We start from the raw sequence: 22,151 nt of genomic DNA, 5'->3' as shown, positions 1-22,151 counted from the left end.
AATCCACACACCCTGTCGACTGTTTACTTATACAAATCTAAGCACGATATATTTAATCGCATGATCAAATACAGAACCCATTGCGGTATGTCACGGCTAAATGCAAATATACACACGTTAATTTTTTTATGATTGTTTCTGGGATGTTTTTGAATTGGAATTACCCCTACCTCCATTCAAAATTGATTAGAAAAGAACCCATTTGTTCAGACGAAGTCCCTTGACCCAACCTCTGTTGTATGCATACTGATTATGCAAAATACAAAACAGAAAGTGATGTTAGCCACATAATCCACTAAGCGTTACTGCGGTGACAGGTACTTTGTTTACCGAACTCTGTAAAGAAAATCAGCATCGATCAATCCTAATTTATGTGTCATAAAAGTTAAACAAAGAACAACAAACATTTTGCATATCACATATTTAATAATTCTAAAGAGTACCCCATTACGATCCATTATAAATTAACTATCGCGATAATATAGCGCACCATCCTACATGGTCACTTGATCTCGCGGGTCACTGTTACCACGTTCTGAAGTATATACCCTTGATGTGCCTGGCTATTTTTAGTTTGACACGAGGTCGTGACGTTTGCGGCACATGACTGGCTGAAGCAAAACTTGGACTATAGCGAACATTAATACATGCAAAACCCGAAATTGATCCCAGTTTGGGTATATGTCGTAAGAAGGGAGAGAATATTGAAACTGGTTTGATTTAGCAAACGGAAGCGTTAATCAACATACTTCGCTGTCTTGTTTGGGAATAAATACCTTTACGCAAAGACGTACGGCTTTGATTTACAATAACAGTGGCCATTTGATATGAAATTAAAAATGGTCCAGTCACTGCGTCCACGAGACCCACACATGTTACGCAGGTGCACTCAGACTCATATTTGTGCGTCCAAGACGCAAAAACGCACTCTTCAGCCAACACTGTAAGAATATGTTTTAATTCTAAGAAACTTGATATCAGATATTCAAATTAATTTGAACAAATTGCAATCTCATTGTAGGAAGAAACATTACTCATTTCATCTTCATTTGTCCACAAGTTTCAGAGCACAAATGTCTTTTGAGAAAATCTTAGGCCATTGGAAAAATACAAAGATCAAATGAAGGTTATTAAAAGACAGACACAACAGAAACGTGGCAAGTAAGTTCATCATCATCTAGCCTATCTTTAACCTTGAACATTTAGACACCAAATGTAATCAGCTGTCGACCCTCCACCGAGGTTGCATTAGGTTATCATCAACATTGAAGCAGGATCACAACACACCTGTCCTCCATCCACAATGGACACAAGGATAATTGTCCTGATATTCCTAGCATTAACACAAGCATGTGGACGATCAGGAAGAACCAAGAAGACTGAGACTCGCTACGACCCCACATGGGAGTCCCTAGATTCCAGGCCATTACCGACATGGTTTGATGAAGCTAAAGTGGGAATCTTTGTGTCCTTGGGACTGTTTTCAGTACCAAGTTTTGGAGACGAGTGGTTTTGGGAATACTGGCAAAAGGAAAAACGTCCAAAGTATGTGCAGTACATGAAGGACAACTATAAACCAGACTTCACCTATGCTGACTTCGCTGCTGACTTCACAGCAGAGTTTCATGATGCCGACGCTTGGGCTGAATTGTTTGCTGCTTCTGGGGCTAAGTATGATATTATGAAATTCTCACAATCAGGATAACTGAGTCAATGAACAGAAAAGGATATATTTGCATGACAAATAATTTTACTAAATAATTCAATAAAATGTTAGACAATGTAGACTATATGTGATCAAAGGCTTCCAATACACACAAGACAGTCAAGAAAAATGTTTCACCTTAAGTATATTTTTCATGTAGCATTCCTAGAACTAATCATTTCAAGTTGTCCAATGATTCTAAATGAAAACATGCCTGGTAGTAATGGCTGCTGCAGCACTGTCTTTCAAAGTTTAACCTTCAACTCTTTTTGTTATTCAAACAAGAATCCCATGTCACCTAAGTTTATGTTGTTTTCAGATACATTGTGTATATAACAAAACATCATGGAGGGTTTTGCAACTGGCCGACTAATGTCAGTTTTAACTGGAACTCAATGCAGGTTGGCCCCAAGAGAGATCTTGTCGGTAATATATACATTAATACTCATTTTAACATATAAACAATATTTCAAACTGTAAACAGTTAATTAATTCTAGTTCCTAATATTTTCCCAACCTATTTATTTTTTTAGATCTAATTCACCAAAACAACATTTCTCAACTGTGGAATAAAAAGTAAAGGAAGCCTTGAACTCCAAGCAGCATGATTTTGTCAATTCATTTCTTTTTTATTTCAACCTAAAAAATGTATTTGGCAATTAAATTTTTATTTTGTGAATGGATAATCAGTAAGCCAAGTATTAAATATGAAGCCTAATGTTATCAATAGGTGAGATAACTCAAGCACTGAAATCAAAGACGGATCTTCACCTTGGCCTGTACCATTCCTTGTTTGAGTGGTTCAACCCTCTCTATCTACAGGACAAGGCCAACAACTACACCACCACCAGGTTTGCTAAGGTCAGCTTAACTAAACATGTCACTTAAGGATTGTCAGTGGGGAAAGTGTAGGTTAGAGTGGGTTAGTGAATTGGCAGCGGAGATGAGATGAGTGGTTTCAGTTGGTGACTTGGCTGGTGATTTGGCTGGTGATTTGGGTTGCTGAGTAGATTGGTCAGAGATGAGTTCATAGGTTAGTTCATCACGGATGGGTGGGGTAGAATTTGTGAAGTCCATTTCTGTTGTCCCTGCCATGATATTGCCAGTGTTGCAAAGCCATCCTCACTCTTTCGGGAAAGGGAAAGCTTACCTCCCTAAAAGACTTTAGTACATACTAGAAATCCTGCTGCAACAGCTGATACGGATACGCCACACTGACATTTTGAGCATTCCGATCCTTCCAAGAAACAGACCAAAGTCTACAAGTCTTAGTCACTGCATTTTTTACTTGGTTTATTATTTGAATTCATTGTTTCTGTCATGCAGAGCTCATCACCACAGCATTAAACCTATTGTCATTATAGGGTGTACCATTAAAATCAATTTTAGGAAAAGGCTATTCCTGAGCTGTATGAGCTGGTGAACAACTACAAACCCGACATTGTGTGGTCTGATGGAGAGTGGGAGGCCCCAGACACCTACTGGGGATCGAAGGAGTTTCTGGCCTGGCTCTACAATGACAGGTACACAGTGGTTGTCCTGGAAATACTTGTCACCCTCTTCCCTTGTGATATTGTGTAAATGTACACAAAAAAAACAGGGTTCCTGGACAACCATTTCATTCATAATCTGGCCCAAACATCATAATACGCTTCCACATCTGTTCTACAAGTCTACGTTCTTCCATTCTTTTCAAGGTTGTCTAAACAAGAAGACCAGCACTTAATGGTCACATTTTCCTGAAAAAACAATGAAAAGTCTAGGAGGTCTGAAATTTTTTCAACATTTAATTGCATTTTAAGCAATTTTTGCAGTTTGGACAACATTCACACCAAGAAATGTAATAAGTCAATGGCAAAAGTCAATAAGTCAAATAAACAGTAGAATAAAAATTTCGAAGTTGAATCAGTATTTTTAAAAATTTGGTCATAGCTTCCACGCACCTGGCTACCCGCCAGGTCTGGGAGCAATACTGCCACAAACTTCACCCCCCATCCCCCAGACACAAGGACAACTGTCACAAGTGTGCAATGTCTGACCCTTTCCCCATGTTGCAGCATATTGAGAAAACTTACCTTGTACTTACTTACATTTGTTTCAGGCATTGGTCTAGTGGGCCAGTGTATGTGTGGAGCCCTGTCTTACATAAGCTCCTAGGTAACCAATTCTAACAGCAAAGAAATAAGATGGGAAAATTATGAAGGTTTCCTACAAAGTTGCCTCCAGAAATCCCATCAGTTTGTTCTACCTCACTATATTTCCCAGCTTTGTACATTTTAATAAAAAAATATGTTCATAATCTTGGCATTATTAGGTTTCTAGCATAGGCAGCGATATTTATATATTCACATGGTAGCTTAAGTCTTGGGACAAATGACTGGGACAAGACAAGACAACCCATCACAGCAACATGCTCTAGCACATCAATCTCCTGAATCGTTTCTCTTTGCAGCCCAGTGAAGGATACGGTTGTCACCAATGACCGATGGGGAAAAGGGGATGCCTGTCATCATGGGGGATACTGGACATGCTCAGACAGGTACAATCCAGGTAAAAATCTAAAATACTTAACAAGAAGAGTGAGTGAGTGCGTATGGTTTCACATTGCTTTTAGCAATGATTCAGCATATATCATGGTAGGGGGACACCCAGAATGGGCTTTACACACTGTACCCATGTGGGGAATAGAACAGGCCTTCAGTGTGATGAGTGAACACTGTAACTACTGGACTACCCTCCATCCCTCTCATATGAAGAAATTATACAAACAAGTAGGGTGTCTTCCAAGACTGACCTGACTTGGAACTGACATTGATGATGTCTATTGAAAAGTCAAATAAAAAGAAGCTTACAATAGAGTGCCAAATGCCCTTGTATGTTTTTAGTTTGGTTTGGTTTGTTTGTTGTTTAACGCCGCACTCAGCATTAGTCCAGCTTTATGACGGCAGTCTATAAATAATTGAGGCTAGACCAGACAATCCAGTGATAAATATCAAGAGCATCAATCCATCAGCCTGTCGACCCGATCCCGTTAGTCGCCTTTTACGACAAGCATCCCTTGTATGTAGATTCTGATTACTGAATTTCAGTTGATGAATAGATTCTGTAAATTCTGAAGACAAAATATTTCATCAAATCACCTTTTTTTCTGACTAATGTCTGTTCACTGATTTTCAAATGGTGTTGTGACCATGACTGTATGCATGAACACTTGAGATGAGACACTACAGCTGATTCTTCTTACATGCTACAGGAGTACTTCAGCCAAGAAAGTGGGAGAATTCAATGACAATTGACAAGGAATCGTGGGCATTCCGTCGCGAGGCTGTCTTGGATGACTATCTGACCATGGACGAGATTATAGCAATACTGGTTGAGACTGTCAGGTTGTACACTAAAACTGTAGTAATATAAACGTAATGTGACATTCGGAGCAAATTGTTGATATTATGAGCATTGTCCCACACTGTCAATGGTACAACTGCACAAAATGTGCTGAAACTCCATATGTCAGTGTTGGTTTGTTGTTTAACACCACACTCAGCAATAATCCAGCTATATGACGGCTGTCTGGTAACAATCGAGTCTGGAACAGACAGTCCAACGATTGACATCATGAGCATCGATCCACCCAATTAGGATAGATGACATGCATCAACCAAGTCAGCGAGCCTGACCACCCGATCCCGTTAGTCGCCTCTTATGACAAGCACATGTATCAGTGAGTTAAGAACAGATTGTCAGTGACTAGAACACTGAATACACCCCAAGGTGGTCGGGGTCGTAGATGATACCACTTTGGTGAAACCCACAAGGATGAGTTGGTGCTGCCAAACATAAGAAAATTATCAGGACTGGGACTTGAACCCAGTTTCTGGGTTTCTGCCATCACTAAGGGATGCAACTCTGCACAGTTTAATCAAAAGGGCCACTTGTGCCCCACATATGCATCATAACAATTAAAACATTTATACTCCTATTTTCAAATACAGCTGTGGAGGGAACCTGCTGATCAATGTGGGGGGAACCAAATATGGCACGATCAGTCCGATCTATGAAGAGAGATTGCGTCAGATGGGACAATGGCTGAAGGTGAATGGGGAGGCCATCTACGCCTCCAAACCTTGGCTGGCCCAGAATGACACAGTCACACCAGGAGTGTGGTAGGTACTTTATGTATTCGACATCTTGGCTGGCCCTGAATGACACAGTCACACCAGGCGTGTGATAGATTGGTTGGTTGGTTGTTTAACGCCGCACTCAGCAATATTCCAGCTATATGACGGCGGTCTGTAAATAATCGAGTCTGGACCAGACAATCCAGTGATTGATATAATGAGCATCGATCCACACAATTGGGATCGATGACATGCATCAACCAAGTCAGCGAGCCAGACCACCCAATCCCGTTAGTCGCCTTTTACGACAAGCACAGTCACCTTTAATGGCAAGCATGGGTTGCTGAAGACCTATTCTACCTTGGAATCTTCACGGGTCTCGTGTGATAGGTACTTTATACACTGAACCGCAAAAGAAATGTCACTATGGATATATGAGAAACCTTATTTGTCCAAACACTGTAAACATACTTTGAGACAATTTAAAAAGATGAAACTTGGCAAAACTGATCATCAAGGTTGAAATTAAAGTGTCAAATGTTCTTAAAGTGAAACACAACACGAGTCCACGAGTCTCTCTCAACAACACAAGCATCCGAGTAACATTCCCCACACCGTCACCAGACCTTCTCCCTGCCATCTGCTGTTGAGATACAGTAACGGCTCTTGTCTGAGAAGAGGGATCTTCTGCACTGCTGGTGGTGCCAATGCTGGTGCTGTGTTGCCCACTGAAGACGGTCCTGGCGATAATGTGGTTTCTGAATGGGTCCTCGGTGTGGCCTGTGACAGTGGAGGTTTCTGCTCGTCAATCATCGATGCACGGTGTCCGCACTAGTGTGTCCCCATGGTCTGTCAAGCAGTTTACGCAGCAGTAACAAAGTGATCTTGAAGATGTTGTCACACAATCTGACGAACCTGACGTCGGGTGGTGACCCTTGGTCTTCCACTACGTGGTCGGTCATCTGTAGTTTGGGTGGTCTGGTAAGATTGCTGGAGCCTGTATATGGTCCTTACGTGGACTTGAAATGCATTTGCTACATGCCGGGTGGTTTGTCCAGCTTGCAATCGCAAGGACATGGTGTCGCTGATTTCTTGTCAATCTTGGCATGTGGTAGCAATTCAATCATGAATTAATGTTATCTGATCTGGGTGGATTTTTATAGGGCAAGAAATGGGGGAACGCATGTGCATTTCAATTTGCACGGAACTCATGTGGATCCAGTTTCCAAGGCTGTTGCCATGATGCATTTGGGCGATCGGTTTTATTGTCATCTGCTTTGTTTTTATCCCCCCGGCATATAATGTCCGTCTATCCATCTGTCTGAATCGATTCCGGAGCAGAACTCAAAAACAGTTAAATATTTCTTCATCAAACTTTGCATTTATATCACTTAAGTGGTGAAGTTGTGCCTGCCTTTTGCTATTTGGGAATTTTTCCAATTTTTTTATTTTCCAATTTCCTTGAAAGCATGTCGGACATGCTTGTGAGTGATGTTTGTTTCCGGAGCAGAACTTTGAAACCGTTAAAAATTTCTTCATTAAACGTCTTCATTTTTATCACTCAAGTTGGTGAAGTTGTGCCTTTTGCTATTTAGAAATTTATGTTTCCATGGCAACAAGTTGGATTTAAGTTTTAATATAGGGTGGGTTCACTCTATGGAGTATAACAAATAAACTGTAAAATATTTCCTTGCCAAACATTACATGTCTATATTTAAAGCACATACCGAACTGGTGCCATTTGATATTCAGGAGTTTTAGAAATGTTTAGTAATGAATTTCCATTGCAGCTATTTAGACACAGTCACACCAGGCGTGTGATAGATTGGTTGGTTGGTTGTTTAACGCTGCACTCAGCAATATTCCAGCTATATGACGGCGGTCTGTAAATAATCGAGTCTGGACCAGACAATCCAGTGATTGATATAATGAGCATCGATCCACACAATTGGGATCGATGACATGCATCAACCAAGTCAGTGAGCCAGACCACCCAATCCCCTTAGTCGCCTTCATTAAACTTCTTCATTTTTATCACTCAAGTTGGTGAAGTTGTGCCTTTTGCTATTTAGAAATTTATGTTTCCATGGCAACAAGTTGGATTTAAGTTTTAATATAGGGTGGGTTCACTCTATGGAGTATAACAAATAAACTGTAAAATATTTCCTTGCCAAACATTACATGTCTATATATAAAGCACATACCGAACTGGTGCCATTTGATATTCAGGAGTTTTAGAAATGTTTAGTATAGAATTTCCATTGCAGCTATTTTGAGATGGGCTAAGAGAAATGTTGGGTCAGTTACCTGGTTTGGGACCATAACGTGTTAAAATGGGCGGGGGATATAGATGACTTTGTTGATTATATGCTTGTTCAGTTATTGTTTCTTGTAATTTGTCATTTGTTTGCATAAAAAAAACCCACAGAAACACACTTGTTCTACTTTCCATTTCATATGGATGCGACCATGGTGTATCTTTTGTGGGTTAACATTGTATGCTTCTTCAAGAAGATTCAACTCATTACATACAGAATTGCACATTTACTTGTGGTTACTTTACATACAGTTGCCGGGGGGATATGTCATCTTTCTGATGATTCTTGTTTTATATCATCAAATTTCATTTTTCCAGCCAAGTTAATGTTAAATTTTAGAAACTTTAACAAAAATTACCCGAATATTTAGATGACAACTTTTCATGCGATGTTACTGATGATTTTTCTAGCCTGATTTTGATTTTCAGATTTAAATTGCTTGCTTTGTCTCTCTTCAGGTACACGCAGAGAGCTGGGATCGTGTACGCCATTGTGCTGAACTGGCCACAACCAGGTCAACTCCACCTGGGGTCAGCTTTGCCAACTAATGGAACACAAGTCAGCCTCGTTGGGTACACTGGAAGCTTCTCCTGGCAGCATGCTTCACCCAAAGGAATCAGTATCACAATCCCTCCCATCACTGTCAACGAGATGCCATGTCAGTGGGGATGGGTCTTCGCACTGACAAAAATGGTTTGACAACCAGACAAGTCTATGGAAGAACATATACGGTTGACTTGGGAGAATGGGATGGGCATTTACAATGATATAATTGGTTGACAATTAATGGGATGAACCTTCAGAATGGGATAGGTTTACATATAGACATTATGTTATTTAAGTTACATTTTCTGTGTAACAAATGAAAGTTGTTCTCATTAAATTAATGCTATCATGACTGCATACATATAAACACTATGGCCACTATATCTGGTTTGTTTGTTTTTTTGTTCAATATAATACACATATCAAATCTTTAGAAACCTAAAATGATAAATGACAAATGGTTGACAAGTCTTTACATGACTCAAATGGTTGATAATTGGATGGACCTTCACAATGAAATAATTGGTTGACAATGAGATAATCCATTTCAATGACAACAAGAGTGCTCTGAGAGCACAACATCCCCTGCATGAATTTTTTTAATGAGTTAATATTTCCTTTGTATTTTATGAAATAACAACAGTAGATGGCACTGCATTTGAAACAAATTGCGCAGAACATTTTGTTGGGAGTAATCCAGTCTGAATGCTAATGCCATGAGGATTTAGCTCACCCACAAAAGCCTTATACAAGGAATCTAACTATAGTTATGGTTATAGTTAGATATTGTGATATTCTCTGGAAACTGGAGGAGGAGTAGATTTCATGAAGCAAAATTTGTTGAAATGAAACAGGACTGCAATATGCGTATCATCAACATGATGACATCTTGTGTGTAGCGTGTCAGGGATATTCTCTAAAAGCTGGAGGAGGAGTTGATTTCACAAGCTTAGTAACCTCTCTCAAAATTAGGCAAATGAAGCTCCGTAAAACAGGGGCAGTAACTCTGTCAAAATTAGTTGAAATGAAACGGGACTGCGATATGCGTATCATCAACATGTCGACATCTTGTGTGTAGAGTGTCAGGAATATTCTCTAAAAGCTGGAGGAGGAGTTGATTTCACAAGCTTAGTACCTCTCTCACAATTAGTCGAAATGAAACGGGACTGCGATATGCATATCATCAACATGTCGACATCTTGTGTGTAGAGTGTCAGGAATATTCTCTGGAAACTGTAGGAGGAGTTGATTTCACAAGCTTAGTACCTCTCTCACAATTAGGCAAATGAAGCTCCGTAAAACAGGGGCAGTAACTCTGTCAAAATTAGTTGAAATGAAACGGGACTGCGATATGCGTATCATCAACATGTCGACATCTTGTGTGTAGGGTGTCAGGAATATTCTCTAAAAGCTGGAGGAGGAGTTGATTTCACAAGCTTAGTACCTCTCTCACAATTAGTCGAAATGAAACGGGACTGCAATATGCGTATCATCAACATGTCGACATCTTGTGTGTAGAGTGTCAGGGATATTCTCTAAAAGCTGGAGGAGGAGTTGATTTCACAAGCTTAGTACCCTCTGTAGGACGGACAGACAGACAGACAGACAGACAGACAGACAGATTGACGGCGCCACGACATAATCCCCCTTCGGCCATTCTGGCCTCGCGGGGGATAAAAATGGTTTATAATGGGAAGGGCTTTCAAAATGACATATATAAATTCTTGATCATTGGATGAGCCTTCATAATTACATAAATAACAGACAGTGGAATGGGCTTTCGCAAAGACACATATGGTTAACAATGGGATTGGCCTTCACAACGACATGAATGGTTGACAATTGGATGGGCCTTCACAAGGATATTGATCAATGATTGACAATTGGATGGGCCTTCAAACTTTCTCTAGAGATTCGCATAAATACATGCGATTTTCTGCCGGGATAGGAAGAAACGTCCTAGCTACAACTGTGTACAGTTGTTAGATAGCCAATCCTATTGTTTTAGTCATGGTAGCTCCCAGTCTAGACTCTAGTTTTTTAATTTCTTCATCGGTCATGTTATCAATTTTTTCAGTGGTATAATTTTCCCCAAAATTGGTAACATTTTCCACTGGCTACCAAAGCCGCGAGTCTTTCTCTATGTTTATCTGTATGTTGATCTGTAACTACAGGCTCATCTTTGAGCAGATGTTCGATAAGTTCATCGCATTCCATAATGTAATACCTAAGGAGATATTTTAGTCTAACATAATGAAATATTGCATTTCCAATACAGCCCGAAATAATAAACTGTTGTAAAAGAATGAGGATTTCAAACCACAATATTACATAATAACCGCTAATGTTCAATTTATCGCTATAATTTTGCTAAAATTTTGCTATTTGTTGCTATGATTTTTTCTCAGCAGGTGCTATATTTTTGCTAAATTTTGCTAAGCAATTGCATAAGAAGCTGGTTGATCGGTTTTTAATAATAGTTTACAGTGCTTCGTTTCCGCTAACAGTTTTCTGACTTTATCTTGTTCATTTACGCGTAGACATTCCTCAAATGAATCTCGGTCTTTGCAATAAAACAGGGCTACCCATTTGGTCTACTTTCTGAGATCTTTCAGGACAGAGTTGTATTTTTGAGCAAGTACCCAAATGCTATGCTCCATATGACGACCGAAGAATGCTAAATATGAAAGCATATGTTTCTTTTTGGTAAGTTCTTTACTCGCACTGCAGTCGTCCATTATGAAAAGGGTTGATTCTCCTTTGTATTTTTCATGACATACTCGTAAACGGTCTTGTAAACGATCACCCGGATCAACTCTGTGCACCCCAGGATCATTCATTACCCAATCTCTCGATAGGTATGTTTTATTAACGCTTATAATCGGGCACAGAATAATAATATGGTCGAAAACATCCCGATAATGACTTTGTAAAATATATAGAATAAAAGCTGTTTTCTTCAACCCGTTTGCCCACAGATGATAGCACAGTGCGGTTCTTTAGGTAAAAGATTATGAATAGATCGCTTGCGCGAATCTTCCAATCTGTATATTAAGTTGCGCGTCCATCTCGAAGAGCTTCGTTATCTGTATAGTAACACCTCACTAGCATTTTCTATTCTCCGCCCACTGCCGTGTAGTTGGTCATCATCTGTGGTTCGCATGTCGAGCTATAGCCCATACTTCGTGGTAAGGAATTCATGAGTGTGTATGAGTAAAAATAATAGAGAATAGTTTCATTACAATTTAGTTTAGTATCATGATGATCGTTGAATCGCATCATCATTTTTGCATAACAAATTCCCTCAGTAGTAGCAGTATAGGTATATAAATCTGGTTCCAGTGGGGTTGCGGCAGAACCATCATTACCTATACTACATGTAGACATGATCAAAGCAGTCAACCTTGTCAGCAAGGCTTGACCAATAGTTAAAATGCTGGATCAGAAAACTTCTAGGGACCCCTTAACATTGAATATACATATCACACAGAAACTCAAAATGTAGAAACACTGACTAAATCATGAGGTGAGGTGACATGAAGATTATTGCACTTACATTCAGATGTGCATGCATGCATGAAATACCATTCCACAGTATAACATGATACCCCACTCAGACACAGTATACTGAATTCGAGCACACCAGCCCTCATATTCCCTCCTAAATGATGAGCGACGGGCAGGGTAACAAAATAAATCATGAATCTGGCCTGATTTGACTTGCACCGATTCTATAAGCTGACCATCGTTTATGCAAGGCTCATCAGGACTCTCCCGATTTCATCATTTCAGTGTTATCATATTTTCTGAAGAAAAAGATTGTACAAAGAAAGTGAAATTCCAACAAATGCTGCATATTTATACAGATTAAACATTGGATAAAATCCCATTGGTTATCACTGGCTTTTGAAACTGTCAGCCCTGGTGGACAGGCAACTCGAAAAATTACCAGTCCCCCCAATCTATGTCAGTTCCAACTTTTAACAAATATAAAAACTTATGAAAAATACCTGGTTTTAATTCTTTCAACATCATTTTCAACGCAGTGTAAGTTCAAAGCTGACAAATGCAATGATGTCATTAGTTAAGTCTACACATCCTTCACACAAAGTTCAGTCACAATTTTCTCTCTTTTCATTATTATTTCACTTTGGTTCAAGACAAAGTCGCTACAAATACATATTTTACCTCGAAGCAAAGTGAAATGTTATTTCCTTGCACTAAATTATACATGGGGAAGTCCTGATGGTAAAAGTCAAGCTGACTTTGTTTGAAAAATATACTTACATGAATATCACCAAAATATTCAACAACAAAGATTAATAAGGTACTATATACATATGACAGTTACATGAATTACCGGTCTAAGCCTAATTTTACCTGTAAAAACTGGTAATTGCACATAAATGGGAACACTGGTTATGTGTTAAGAAACATATGATTGTGGGGTCGAATCCCGGTTCGCCCCAATTATGTTTATAGGTTTGTCAGCACCATACCCATGCTCGTGGGTTTCACCGAAGTGGTAAACGTCTGAGACCTGTATCACTTCGGGCTTTCCTCCCACATTAAGCTGACACGCCGTGATATAACTGGAATACTGTTAAAAGTGGTGTTAAACCCAACTCACTCACTCACTCACTCACACTCACTCCCACGGCACCTCCTTTACACTCTTACCAGACATGATACATTTTGTATAAATTTTTTACTATTAACAATTGTCACAGAACAAAATACTAAAAATAATATATTAAAAAAAAAATTACTAAAACATTTTTCAAATTGCAAACTAAAAAATAATGTAGTAGACAGCATATATATTTGTACATGTTATTTATTGTGTGTTGTGAGCAGATATAGTAAACATGCAATCTCATATAAATTGTCCGGTTGTTACACATAAGCACATCATCTGAAAATAATCAACATCATGACCTTGACCCAGATTACACCCACAAACCTAGAAATGATAACTATCACAGTCCTATCTTAACAGCAACAAAAGTCACCACTATTGAAATGGCTGCCCTTCTAGCTGGTACAATTTTCCTAACCATCCTTGTAACTGTCCGAGCAAGTGCTTTACACAATGAAAGAACTCCAGAAGTTCGCTATGAACCCAACTGGGATTCCCTAGATTCCCGCCCCATTCCGTTGTGGTACGATGAAGCTAAACTGGGAATCTTCATCCACTGGGGAGTGTTCTCGGTACCAAGTTATGGTTCAGAATGGTTCTGGGAACGCTGGGAGGGGAAGAAGGAAGCTCAGTACATAGACTTCATGAAGAAAAACTACAGACCAGACTGGACATATGCAGATTTTGCTAAAGATTTTACAGCTGAATTCTATGATGCAAACACATGGGCGGAGCTATTTGCAGACTCTGGAGCTAAGTATGAGATGATTGCTACTATTCCTATACAGTACAGTAGACGACTGTCCTGACCATGCTCTCATTTAACACCATGATTGTTTGTTGTAGGTACATTGTATTTGTAAGCAAGCATCATGAAGGTTTCTGCAACTGGCCAACGAATGTCTCCTTCAACTGGAACTCTCAGATGGTTGGACCGAAAAGAGATATTGTTGGTAAGAGTGAGTGAGTGAGTATGGTTTTACAGCGCTTTAAGCAATATTAAAGCAATATTATGGCGGGGGACAAGCAACATGATATGTGCTGGGGTGGCTACAACTAAGTGCTTGGTCAGTGGAATGATCTGCCATGTAGTCAACCCTCTATGTGGATTAAGCCTAAAAGGCAACATGATAGATCGGATTGTCGGCCTCAGTGACTGGTTGACTACATGTAACCAAATGGCATGGGTAATTGCTGGCAATATCACCAGATTGTCTGGTCCAGATTTGATTATTAACAGAGGTGTCATCTTCAGTTGTAATATTGCTGAGTGTGGCACTAAACCAACAAAGTAATTCACTGATAAATATATTTGTTGTCAGGTGAGCTGGCACAGGCTATCCGCAGCAACACAAACCTCCACTTCGGCCTGTATCACTCTCTGTTTGAATGGTTCCACCCTCTCTATCTGAAGGATGCTGCCAACAACTTCACAACTCAGGACTTTGTGCTAGTAAGACAATTCCTGTGTAATTATTATCCGTTTGCTTTCATAATGTGAGTGATGTACACGCCTACAAATACACAAGGTTATTACCATTGATAAGTTGATAAATTTACAAACAAACACCACTCCAAGACATCATCTTTATTTACTTGCATGGATCATGTATGAGGGGTGGCTTAAAGTTCTTAGCCTAACTGTGATTGACTGTCTTGATGGAGTTGGTTGCTTATTATCTTTTGACATAAATACCCAATTTGTTTAGCAGATGTCAAAGAGCTATAGAAAGTTTAGCAGATGCCCAATAGGTATGCAAAATTTAACATATATATGTCCAAAAGATAGCAGATATTCAATAGGTATGCAAAATTTAGCAGATACCCAATAGGTATGCAAAATTTAGCAGATGCCCAATAGGTATGCCATGATTATCGGATGCTAAATAGGTATGTAGAGTTCACAGATGTTCAAACAGAAGTTGAGTGATGCTACACACTGAAGGACCTACGGACAGCCTATATCCCTCTTCCATTTTGTCATAATAAACACCATAGCCACACATCTGAACATGTAATGTTTTTATTATCTTACCATGAAATTTGAAGAACAATATTTCCTCTTATTTCTAAGCATCCGGGTCTTTATCCTACACCTATACTACCCCCAACATTGTCGTATGGTTTAGCTATCAATGACACATGAATACAAGATGTCATATGTGTCAGCCATTAGGTTTCAGAAGTAATTTTACTTACCTGACATACCACACTTCAATTTCAAACGAGAAAAACAAAACAAATAAGGACTTGTTTTCAGTTCATTTTCTCGAACATTAACTGCTGGTCATCCAACATGTCCTAAAGATCTTTTTTTCAAATTTAGTAATGATATAGAGCAATGTCAGAAGTTGATAGAATCATGGTTGTAAACTAGCATTAACATATATGTACAAGTTCTCATTGTTGGAAATGTCAATAAGTCAATGTTATCTCCTTCAGACCAAGACAATGCCCGAGTTGTTTGAGCTTGTCAACACTTACAAGCCTGACGTTGTGTGGTCTGATGGCTCCTATGGACCAGACACCTACTGGCAAGCCACACAGTTCCTTGCATGGCTATACAACGACAGGTCAGTTTTGTAGTTTAGCTCACATCAACCAATGGTGCATTCACTGCCTGTTGCCTTTCTGACTGTCTATCCAAAAGGACCTCTTAAATGTCCACATCTTTGAAAGTACAAGACTACAAAATTGAGACATGGACAGGAACATGGATTATCTAAGCAATGGTGTCTTCACAATGCGATACCAGATGTATAATCTGATTTAGCTCATTCAACACCGTTGGCCTGTCATGACGTTATGAATTCCCAAACACCGAAGGCCAAGCCGTATTCACGTCAAAATAGTATACAACTTTATGAACCTACCTGTGATATCATTCACTTATTAAATCTATCACTTATCACAATGTCTGAAAATATGTATGTTATTTCAATTTAGCATATTTTATCCATAGATAAAAAAAATTATAAACTATTCCTGCAATGTTATTGAAAAACAATTTCTGGGTCACCTATCCACACAAACATGTCATGGAGCAAAATAAAGATGTCTCTAGAACATCTTCAGATAAATAATATAAGTAAAAATAAAATCAACAAAAAGTTGTCAAAATTAATTCTAAGTCATTATTTCCAGCTTTTCATGTGATTAAGAGTAATGTAAGTCAGATGACATCCTGACTTTCGTTGCTTCAATTTTTAGACTCGGACAAGATGCTCAATGCCAAAATATATGCATCAGAAATCTGTGTCACAGATTGCAGCCTCACACCATACATCAACAAAGTTCTACATTTCGCAAGTCGCAATGACCTGCTTAAAACATTCAGAAGAACACAATTTAACGATAAACATAACTTTCACATATATATACAGAAGGATAAGGCCTTTTAACCTGGTATGTAACTTGTAGTAGCGAAGATTTTTTGCAAGCAGATAATTTCCTTGATAAATGTAGGCTTCATCTATCACCTTAGAGTCTCTGAGAACTCAGCGTCACAGCAGGAAAAGCTTCTGGTTGAGTTAGAGTTGAAAGAGTTAAAACATGCCAATCATGAAAAAGGTTATTTTTGCTCAACAGAAACATACAAAACCAAGTATATGCAATACATTGCTGAACATGAAAATACCGGCACTCTAAAGCACTAATGCATGTGTATTTTAATTCATATAGAGTGAGGATATCTCATGTGTGGGGAATCTTTGTATTAACACTGTTGTGGCCATTTTAGAAAATGTCAGGTGAGCTTCAGCTTAACACTCAGATCATTTGCTTGTAGAGCAGATTCTGTTAAGCACTTAATATTCAAAATCATTTCGCAACAACAAAACTGCAGAACTTTGTGAACACTGGACAAATCAATATTGCACCGTCAGCATTTGAGAAAATTCTCTTCAGCTGAAAAGACATCTCCTTAAAGATCAAGTAATTTTTATAGGCATAGCTGTGGGTAACTCTTAGTCATCAAAAGGGATGCATAATCTTCAAAGAGTCTTTTCTTGAAAAGGCATGTGATGTCCTTGCCTGTCAGAATCAGTTCAGGTTGGAGCAAGGATGTCATTATTTTAAAATATCAGAGGAGGGTTTTTGTTTTTGTGTTCTTTGTCGTCTGTCGTGAAAACACACAGGTGGCAGATCATCTTTCTTTTCATCTTCGAGATAACAAGACACCATGATAGTATTTGTCTTTAATGAATCAGCACCTAATGATCATTGTTACCACAGGTCACACTTATGCACATCAATGGGCTATTACTGCCAAGAGGATATTACACAACATATTATGGCTGGAATGAGTCCAAATTTACTACCCGGGTACCAGCCCCCCTATTACCTTACCCTACCTAGGTACCCACTGCAGGTCTCAGGAGATGTCTCAAAATGTCCGATTGTGAGCCTTTTTAAGCATAGCCCTGGCAAAACGTATTTAGATACATGTATTAAACAATCTGGTCATGCATACACTGAAGTTGAATTAAGTTATATCTTTATTCAACCATATGAAAAATCAGAAGGAATGGGTTCATAGTCAGAAAGAAATGCGAACTTTAGTGACTTGTAGTGTAACCATAGAGTTCTAGATAATTTTAGTCATTAGACAATATATCACGTGACTAACCACGGGACCGGGTAGTCCTGTGGGCACCCGGGTCCTACTCAGTACCCACCCGACCCGGGTACCCGTCCCAGCCCTACATCATATTTTCATATAATTTAAAGATGATCTGAGTTCTCTATAAAAAGAACTCAACATTTTGGAGACACTTATAAGGTATATTTAAGATCTATTCCAATTACCCTGTTAAACAGGGGTGGATGTGCATTGTTTAGGTTTCATCACAGAAGCATATGTAGAAATGATTCAGTGTCAACAGAAAAGTATCAACTTTCTTTACTGCATTTACCACACCTGGCACAACCTGAAACAACCAAATCATCTTTCTCTTCATGCAGTCCTGTCAAGGACACTGTGGTGACAAATGACCGTTGGGGAAACAACAATATATTGTGTCATCATGGAGGAGTCTACACATGTGCAGACAGGTACAACCCAGGTAAACCCATCTCCTTTTGTGTCCCTTCTTGAAGTTGATTCCCACCTCCTCATAACTAATTTTTCAAATCTGGACATTATGAAGAATATACAGTTAAGTGAGTGAGTGAGTGAGTTGGGATATCCCTTTTAACGGTATTCCAGTTATATCGCGGCGTGTCAGCTTAATGTGGGAGGAAAGCCCAAAGTGATGCAGGTCTCAGATGTTTACCACTTTGGTGAAACCCATGAGCACGGGTATGGCGCTGACAAACCTAGAAACATAATCGGGCGAACTGGGACTCGACCCCACAACCATAGGTTTCTGGCGTGACCAAGGGACGCAACTCAGATGACCCAGATGACTGGGCCACCTGTGCCCCATATACAGTTGACCTAATGATATCATAAAGAACAATTTCAGGTGTACTTCAGCCCAAGAAGTGGGAGAATGCCATGACAATTGACAAGAAGTCCTGGGGGTTTCGCCGAGAAGCCAGCCTCGAGGACTTTCTCACCATGGAGGAAATCATTGAAACATTTGTGGAAACTGTAAGGTATATGAGATTCCATAACCATTATCTCTATTTGTACAAGGGTTGAACGTGTTCCTATAAATATCAATTTATCAATATATCAAAATATCAATTTATAGGCTGTGGTTTTAAGGTAAGTTGCATAAAAAAACAGCTGATGCCCATAATCAAACCCTTCAGTTAAATATAGTCGATTGTTTCAAAACTGACATTGTTTCTTTCTAAACAAAATTCAATGATCAATAAACTTCAAAGCAGTGATCTCAATCCTACCTGTTTTCTCAAACCCAGTGACTTCAAAAATATCTTGTGCTTTCAAAGATATTTCTAAAATACTTTTGAAATTCTGGTTTACTTCTGAGGAATAAAAGCAGGGGTCCGGAAACCGTCATATGCGCCGGACATGTCCGATTGGGAATCTCAAATGTCCGTTTTAAAATATTGCTTACCGGACATTTTAAAAAGTATTGTCCGGACATTCTTAAATTTTGACCGGACATGATCAACAGTTAGGACTGAGCAGTTTCTGTCTGCAGTTGCAACACAATGAAGATTAACTACACAGACAAGCTTTGTTTGTTTTGATTGCTTTAAATACATCGTACCTACATGATAGTCCAATCGGTCAATCACTGTAATAGGCAATAAATTGAGTTGACACTGATTAATCGAGGATTAATTACTGAGAACATCTTGTTAATTTGAGTGAAAGGTGTTTACAACTGTACATTAATACCTTGCATCATCGATGTACCTCATTATCCTCACAATGCTACGATACGAAACCTCAGACAAGAAGCGAAAGCGTGACGACAGCCAGTCGACCGATGCAGATCAGTCGAGCGAACTGCCAAACCCTCAAAGTCTGGACAATCATTTTGTAAGTCGTGGCTAACGACTTTCACTTGGTTGACATACAATGAGGATTTGCAGATTTTATTGTTTTCAGTAGCTAGTCGTATATTGAATCTTGATTGACCGCCATTTTGCTTTCTCGGACGATCGATATCCAATTTTTTTATGGTCAATAATTAAGTACAGATGAAAAAAGTATTCAAATAACTATTGCTATCAACGATATTTTAGTATTTGTGATTAAATTATCTGTCTTGTTTTTAAAAAAATCTTTAGTTTAAAAAAAACTTTTCCCGTGAGGTCACGTGATAACCAAATATGGGATAATAGTCTCGATCCAAATGTTACAACGCGTACACTTGAGCAGACTCATGAATATAACTCATGAATATTAATTAGACCGTTCACTACGTTAACAGATCGTTATTATAACAGAAACAAACGTATGTTTTCCATGTAAATCTAAAATGATATTATTTGTTATTAATTGTCCGGTGAATTAAACAATTGGTTAAATTGAAACAATTCATAATTCATCATATTATGAATACGTAAACTTGTAATGTGTGTGAAAAGTCGTACTGAAATACGCTATTTGAAGGGGGCGTGGCCTAAATGCAAATGTCCGATTGGGATTTTAAATTTTCCGGACCCCTGAATAAAAGTGACTAAAATTGCATGACATTGCATTCTTTTAAATTAGGTGACTAATAAGATCGAGTGGTCAGATTCCATGCTGACATGGTTGATGCATGTCATCATATCCCAATTGCATGGATTAAAAACATTACTGTACTCTTTTTATTCCCCTAAAACAGCTGCGGTGGCAACATGCTTATGAATGTTGGTCCTACCAAGTACGGCATGATTGCACCGATCTATGAGGAGAGACTGCGAGGTATGGGACAGTGGCTGAAGGTCAATGGAGAAGCTATCTACGGCAGCAAACCTTGGTCACATCAGAACGACACCGTCACTCCTCGAGTGTGGTAAGCATAATACCAGTTCCTGATGACCTTCATACTTGAGTAAAATACACAAAACAAATCATCATGAAAACTCAACGGTGTGCATATTTAAGTACTAAGCCTTTTGCACGCATCATGTATACATGTACTAGACAGCAGTGAACAGAACATAGCTAGACATGTGAATCACTGTCGTGAGGTTATGTGACATATCCAAAAAGAAACTACCAATACCTAATGTGAATGATAATATACCGGCCATAAAATTTCCGAGTCCCGTGATGGGATTCGAACCACGGACCTGCTGATCCGAGGTCAAACGCCTTGTCCACATGACCAAAGAGGTTAACCTCATCAGCAAGCTGACAAGGTAAGGATGTCATCTGAGGGATGACTCCACTCCCTGCTACAATAACATGTGAGTAAATACCCCATGACTTGAAACTTGAGTCCTGCATGATGCAGTGTTACATGATTACTCTGTGACAATGTCATGCTGAATGTGTGCAGAGAATTCATATTTCCTCGTGAAAGCTTACAAACATTATTTTGTGAAATAAGTTTTATGGATTAAACAGCTGCACAGATCATGAAAGCATTAAAAACAATAAAATCATACTTTTAATACATTTTCTTCTTTCCTCTACGTTTATTAGATATAAATAAAAAGTTGTAAGTTTTTACAACAATGTCTGACACTTTCTTGTCTGAGCACCTCCCATCACCATAAATGAAGTAAAACAGTTTGCCATGATTATAAAACATGCAGATCAGGTATGCCAAAATAGTCCTCAATTATCATGCCTTGTGTTCTTTATGTTTCAGGTACACACAGAATGAAGGCTTTGTCTATGCTGTCATATTCACTTGGCCTACTGGAACCATGAATAACCTTGTCCTCAGTGCCCCAGTGCCCACTACTAGCACAACGGTCACCCTTCTTGGCTACATGGGCCAGTTCACTTGGGACAAGCGGTCATCAGGCGGGATGACCATTAATGTTCCTGCCATTCCTGTCAACCAGATGCCATGCCAATGGGGCTGGGTCTTCAAACTCACTGGCATCACAAACTAAACTACTGGGAGATACTTATTGTTGATGCTTCATTTTGTTTGATGATTATAGGAATTCTCTGCTGGACATGGGAATTTAAATACACAATAATCTTATCTCACATGAATATACGTTCTTAAATGAATAATTGATGCTAATAGCAAATAAAAAAATATAATGTTATTAGTTTGTTTATATATTCAATGAAATGGACACTGCAAGTATAAGAAGAAAATTAAATAATTAAAAAAAAATAAACATACAATAAATACAATCATTTACTGAGACTGATGGTTAACTTTGCAGTCATATAAAAACCATGTATGTGACACACTTTTTGGAGAAAAGATTATCAAAGCTTCTAATTCCTT

The 22,151-nt window shown here is 38.8% G+C and overlaps 2 protein-coding genes across 3 annotated transcripts; both read left to right on the top strand.

The window, feature by feature from the left end:
* The first annotated feature begins 1,303 nt into the window (after positions 1 to 1,303).
* LOC139473587 (alpha-L-fucosidase-like) lies at positions 1,304 to 9,034 on the top strand. 2 transcript variants are annotated; one of them, XM_071256247.1, is made up of 8 exons: positions 1,304 to 1,671; positions 2,025 to 2,131; positions 2,436 to 2,566; positions 3,095 to 3,228; positions 4,158 to 4,255; positions 4,959 to 5,091; positions 5,698 to 5,868; positions 8,600 to 9,034. In XM_071256247.1, the coding sequence occupies exons 1-8, from the start codon at positions 1,304 to 1,306 to the stop codon at positions 8,838 to 8,840; spliced, it is 1,383 nt and encodes a 460-aa protein (XP_071112348.1). In that variant the 3' UTR covers positions 8,841 to 9,034. The 2 variants fall into 2 exon arrangements, with proteins under 2 accessions (XP_071112348.1, XP_071112347.1); XM_071256246.1 differs by lacking the exon at positions 4,959 to 5,091 and having other exon boundaries at positions 4,158 to 4,244.
* Positions 9,035 to 12,208: 3,174 nt separating this feature from the next.
* Positions 12,209 to 21,843, top strand: LOC139475596 (alpha-L-fucosidase-like). Its single transcript, XM_071258787.1, has 9 exons — positions 12,209 to 12,213; positions 13,595 to 14,083; positions 14,173 to 14,279; positions 14,649 to 14,779; positions 15,769 to 15,899; positions 18,289 to 18,389; positions 18,792 to 18,924; positions 20,577 to 20,747; positions 21,552 to 21,843. The coding sequence occupies exons 1-9, from the start codon at positions 12,209 to 12,211 to the stop codon at positions 21,799 to 21,801; spliced, it is 1,518 nt and encodes a 505-aa protein (XP_071114888.1). The 3' UTR covers positions 21,802 to 21,843.
* Positions 21,844 to 22,151: the final 308 nt, after the last annotated feature.

The sequence above is a fragment of the Haliotis cracherodii genome, unplaced genomic scaffold, assembly GCF_022045235.1.
Source record: "Haliotis cracherodii isolate W230 unplaced genomic scaffold, xgHalCrac1.p SCAF_3, whole genome shotgun sequence".
Lineage (NCBI taxonomy): Eukaryota > Metazoa > Mollusca > Gastropoda > Lepetellida > Haliotidae > Haliotis > Haliotis cracherodii.
This window is presented reverse-complemented; position numbering and strand designations above follow the sequence as displayed.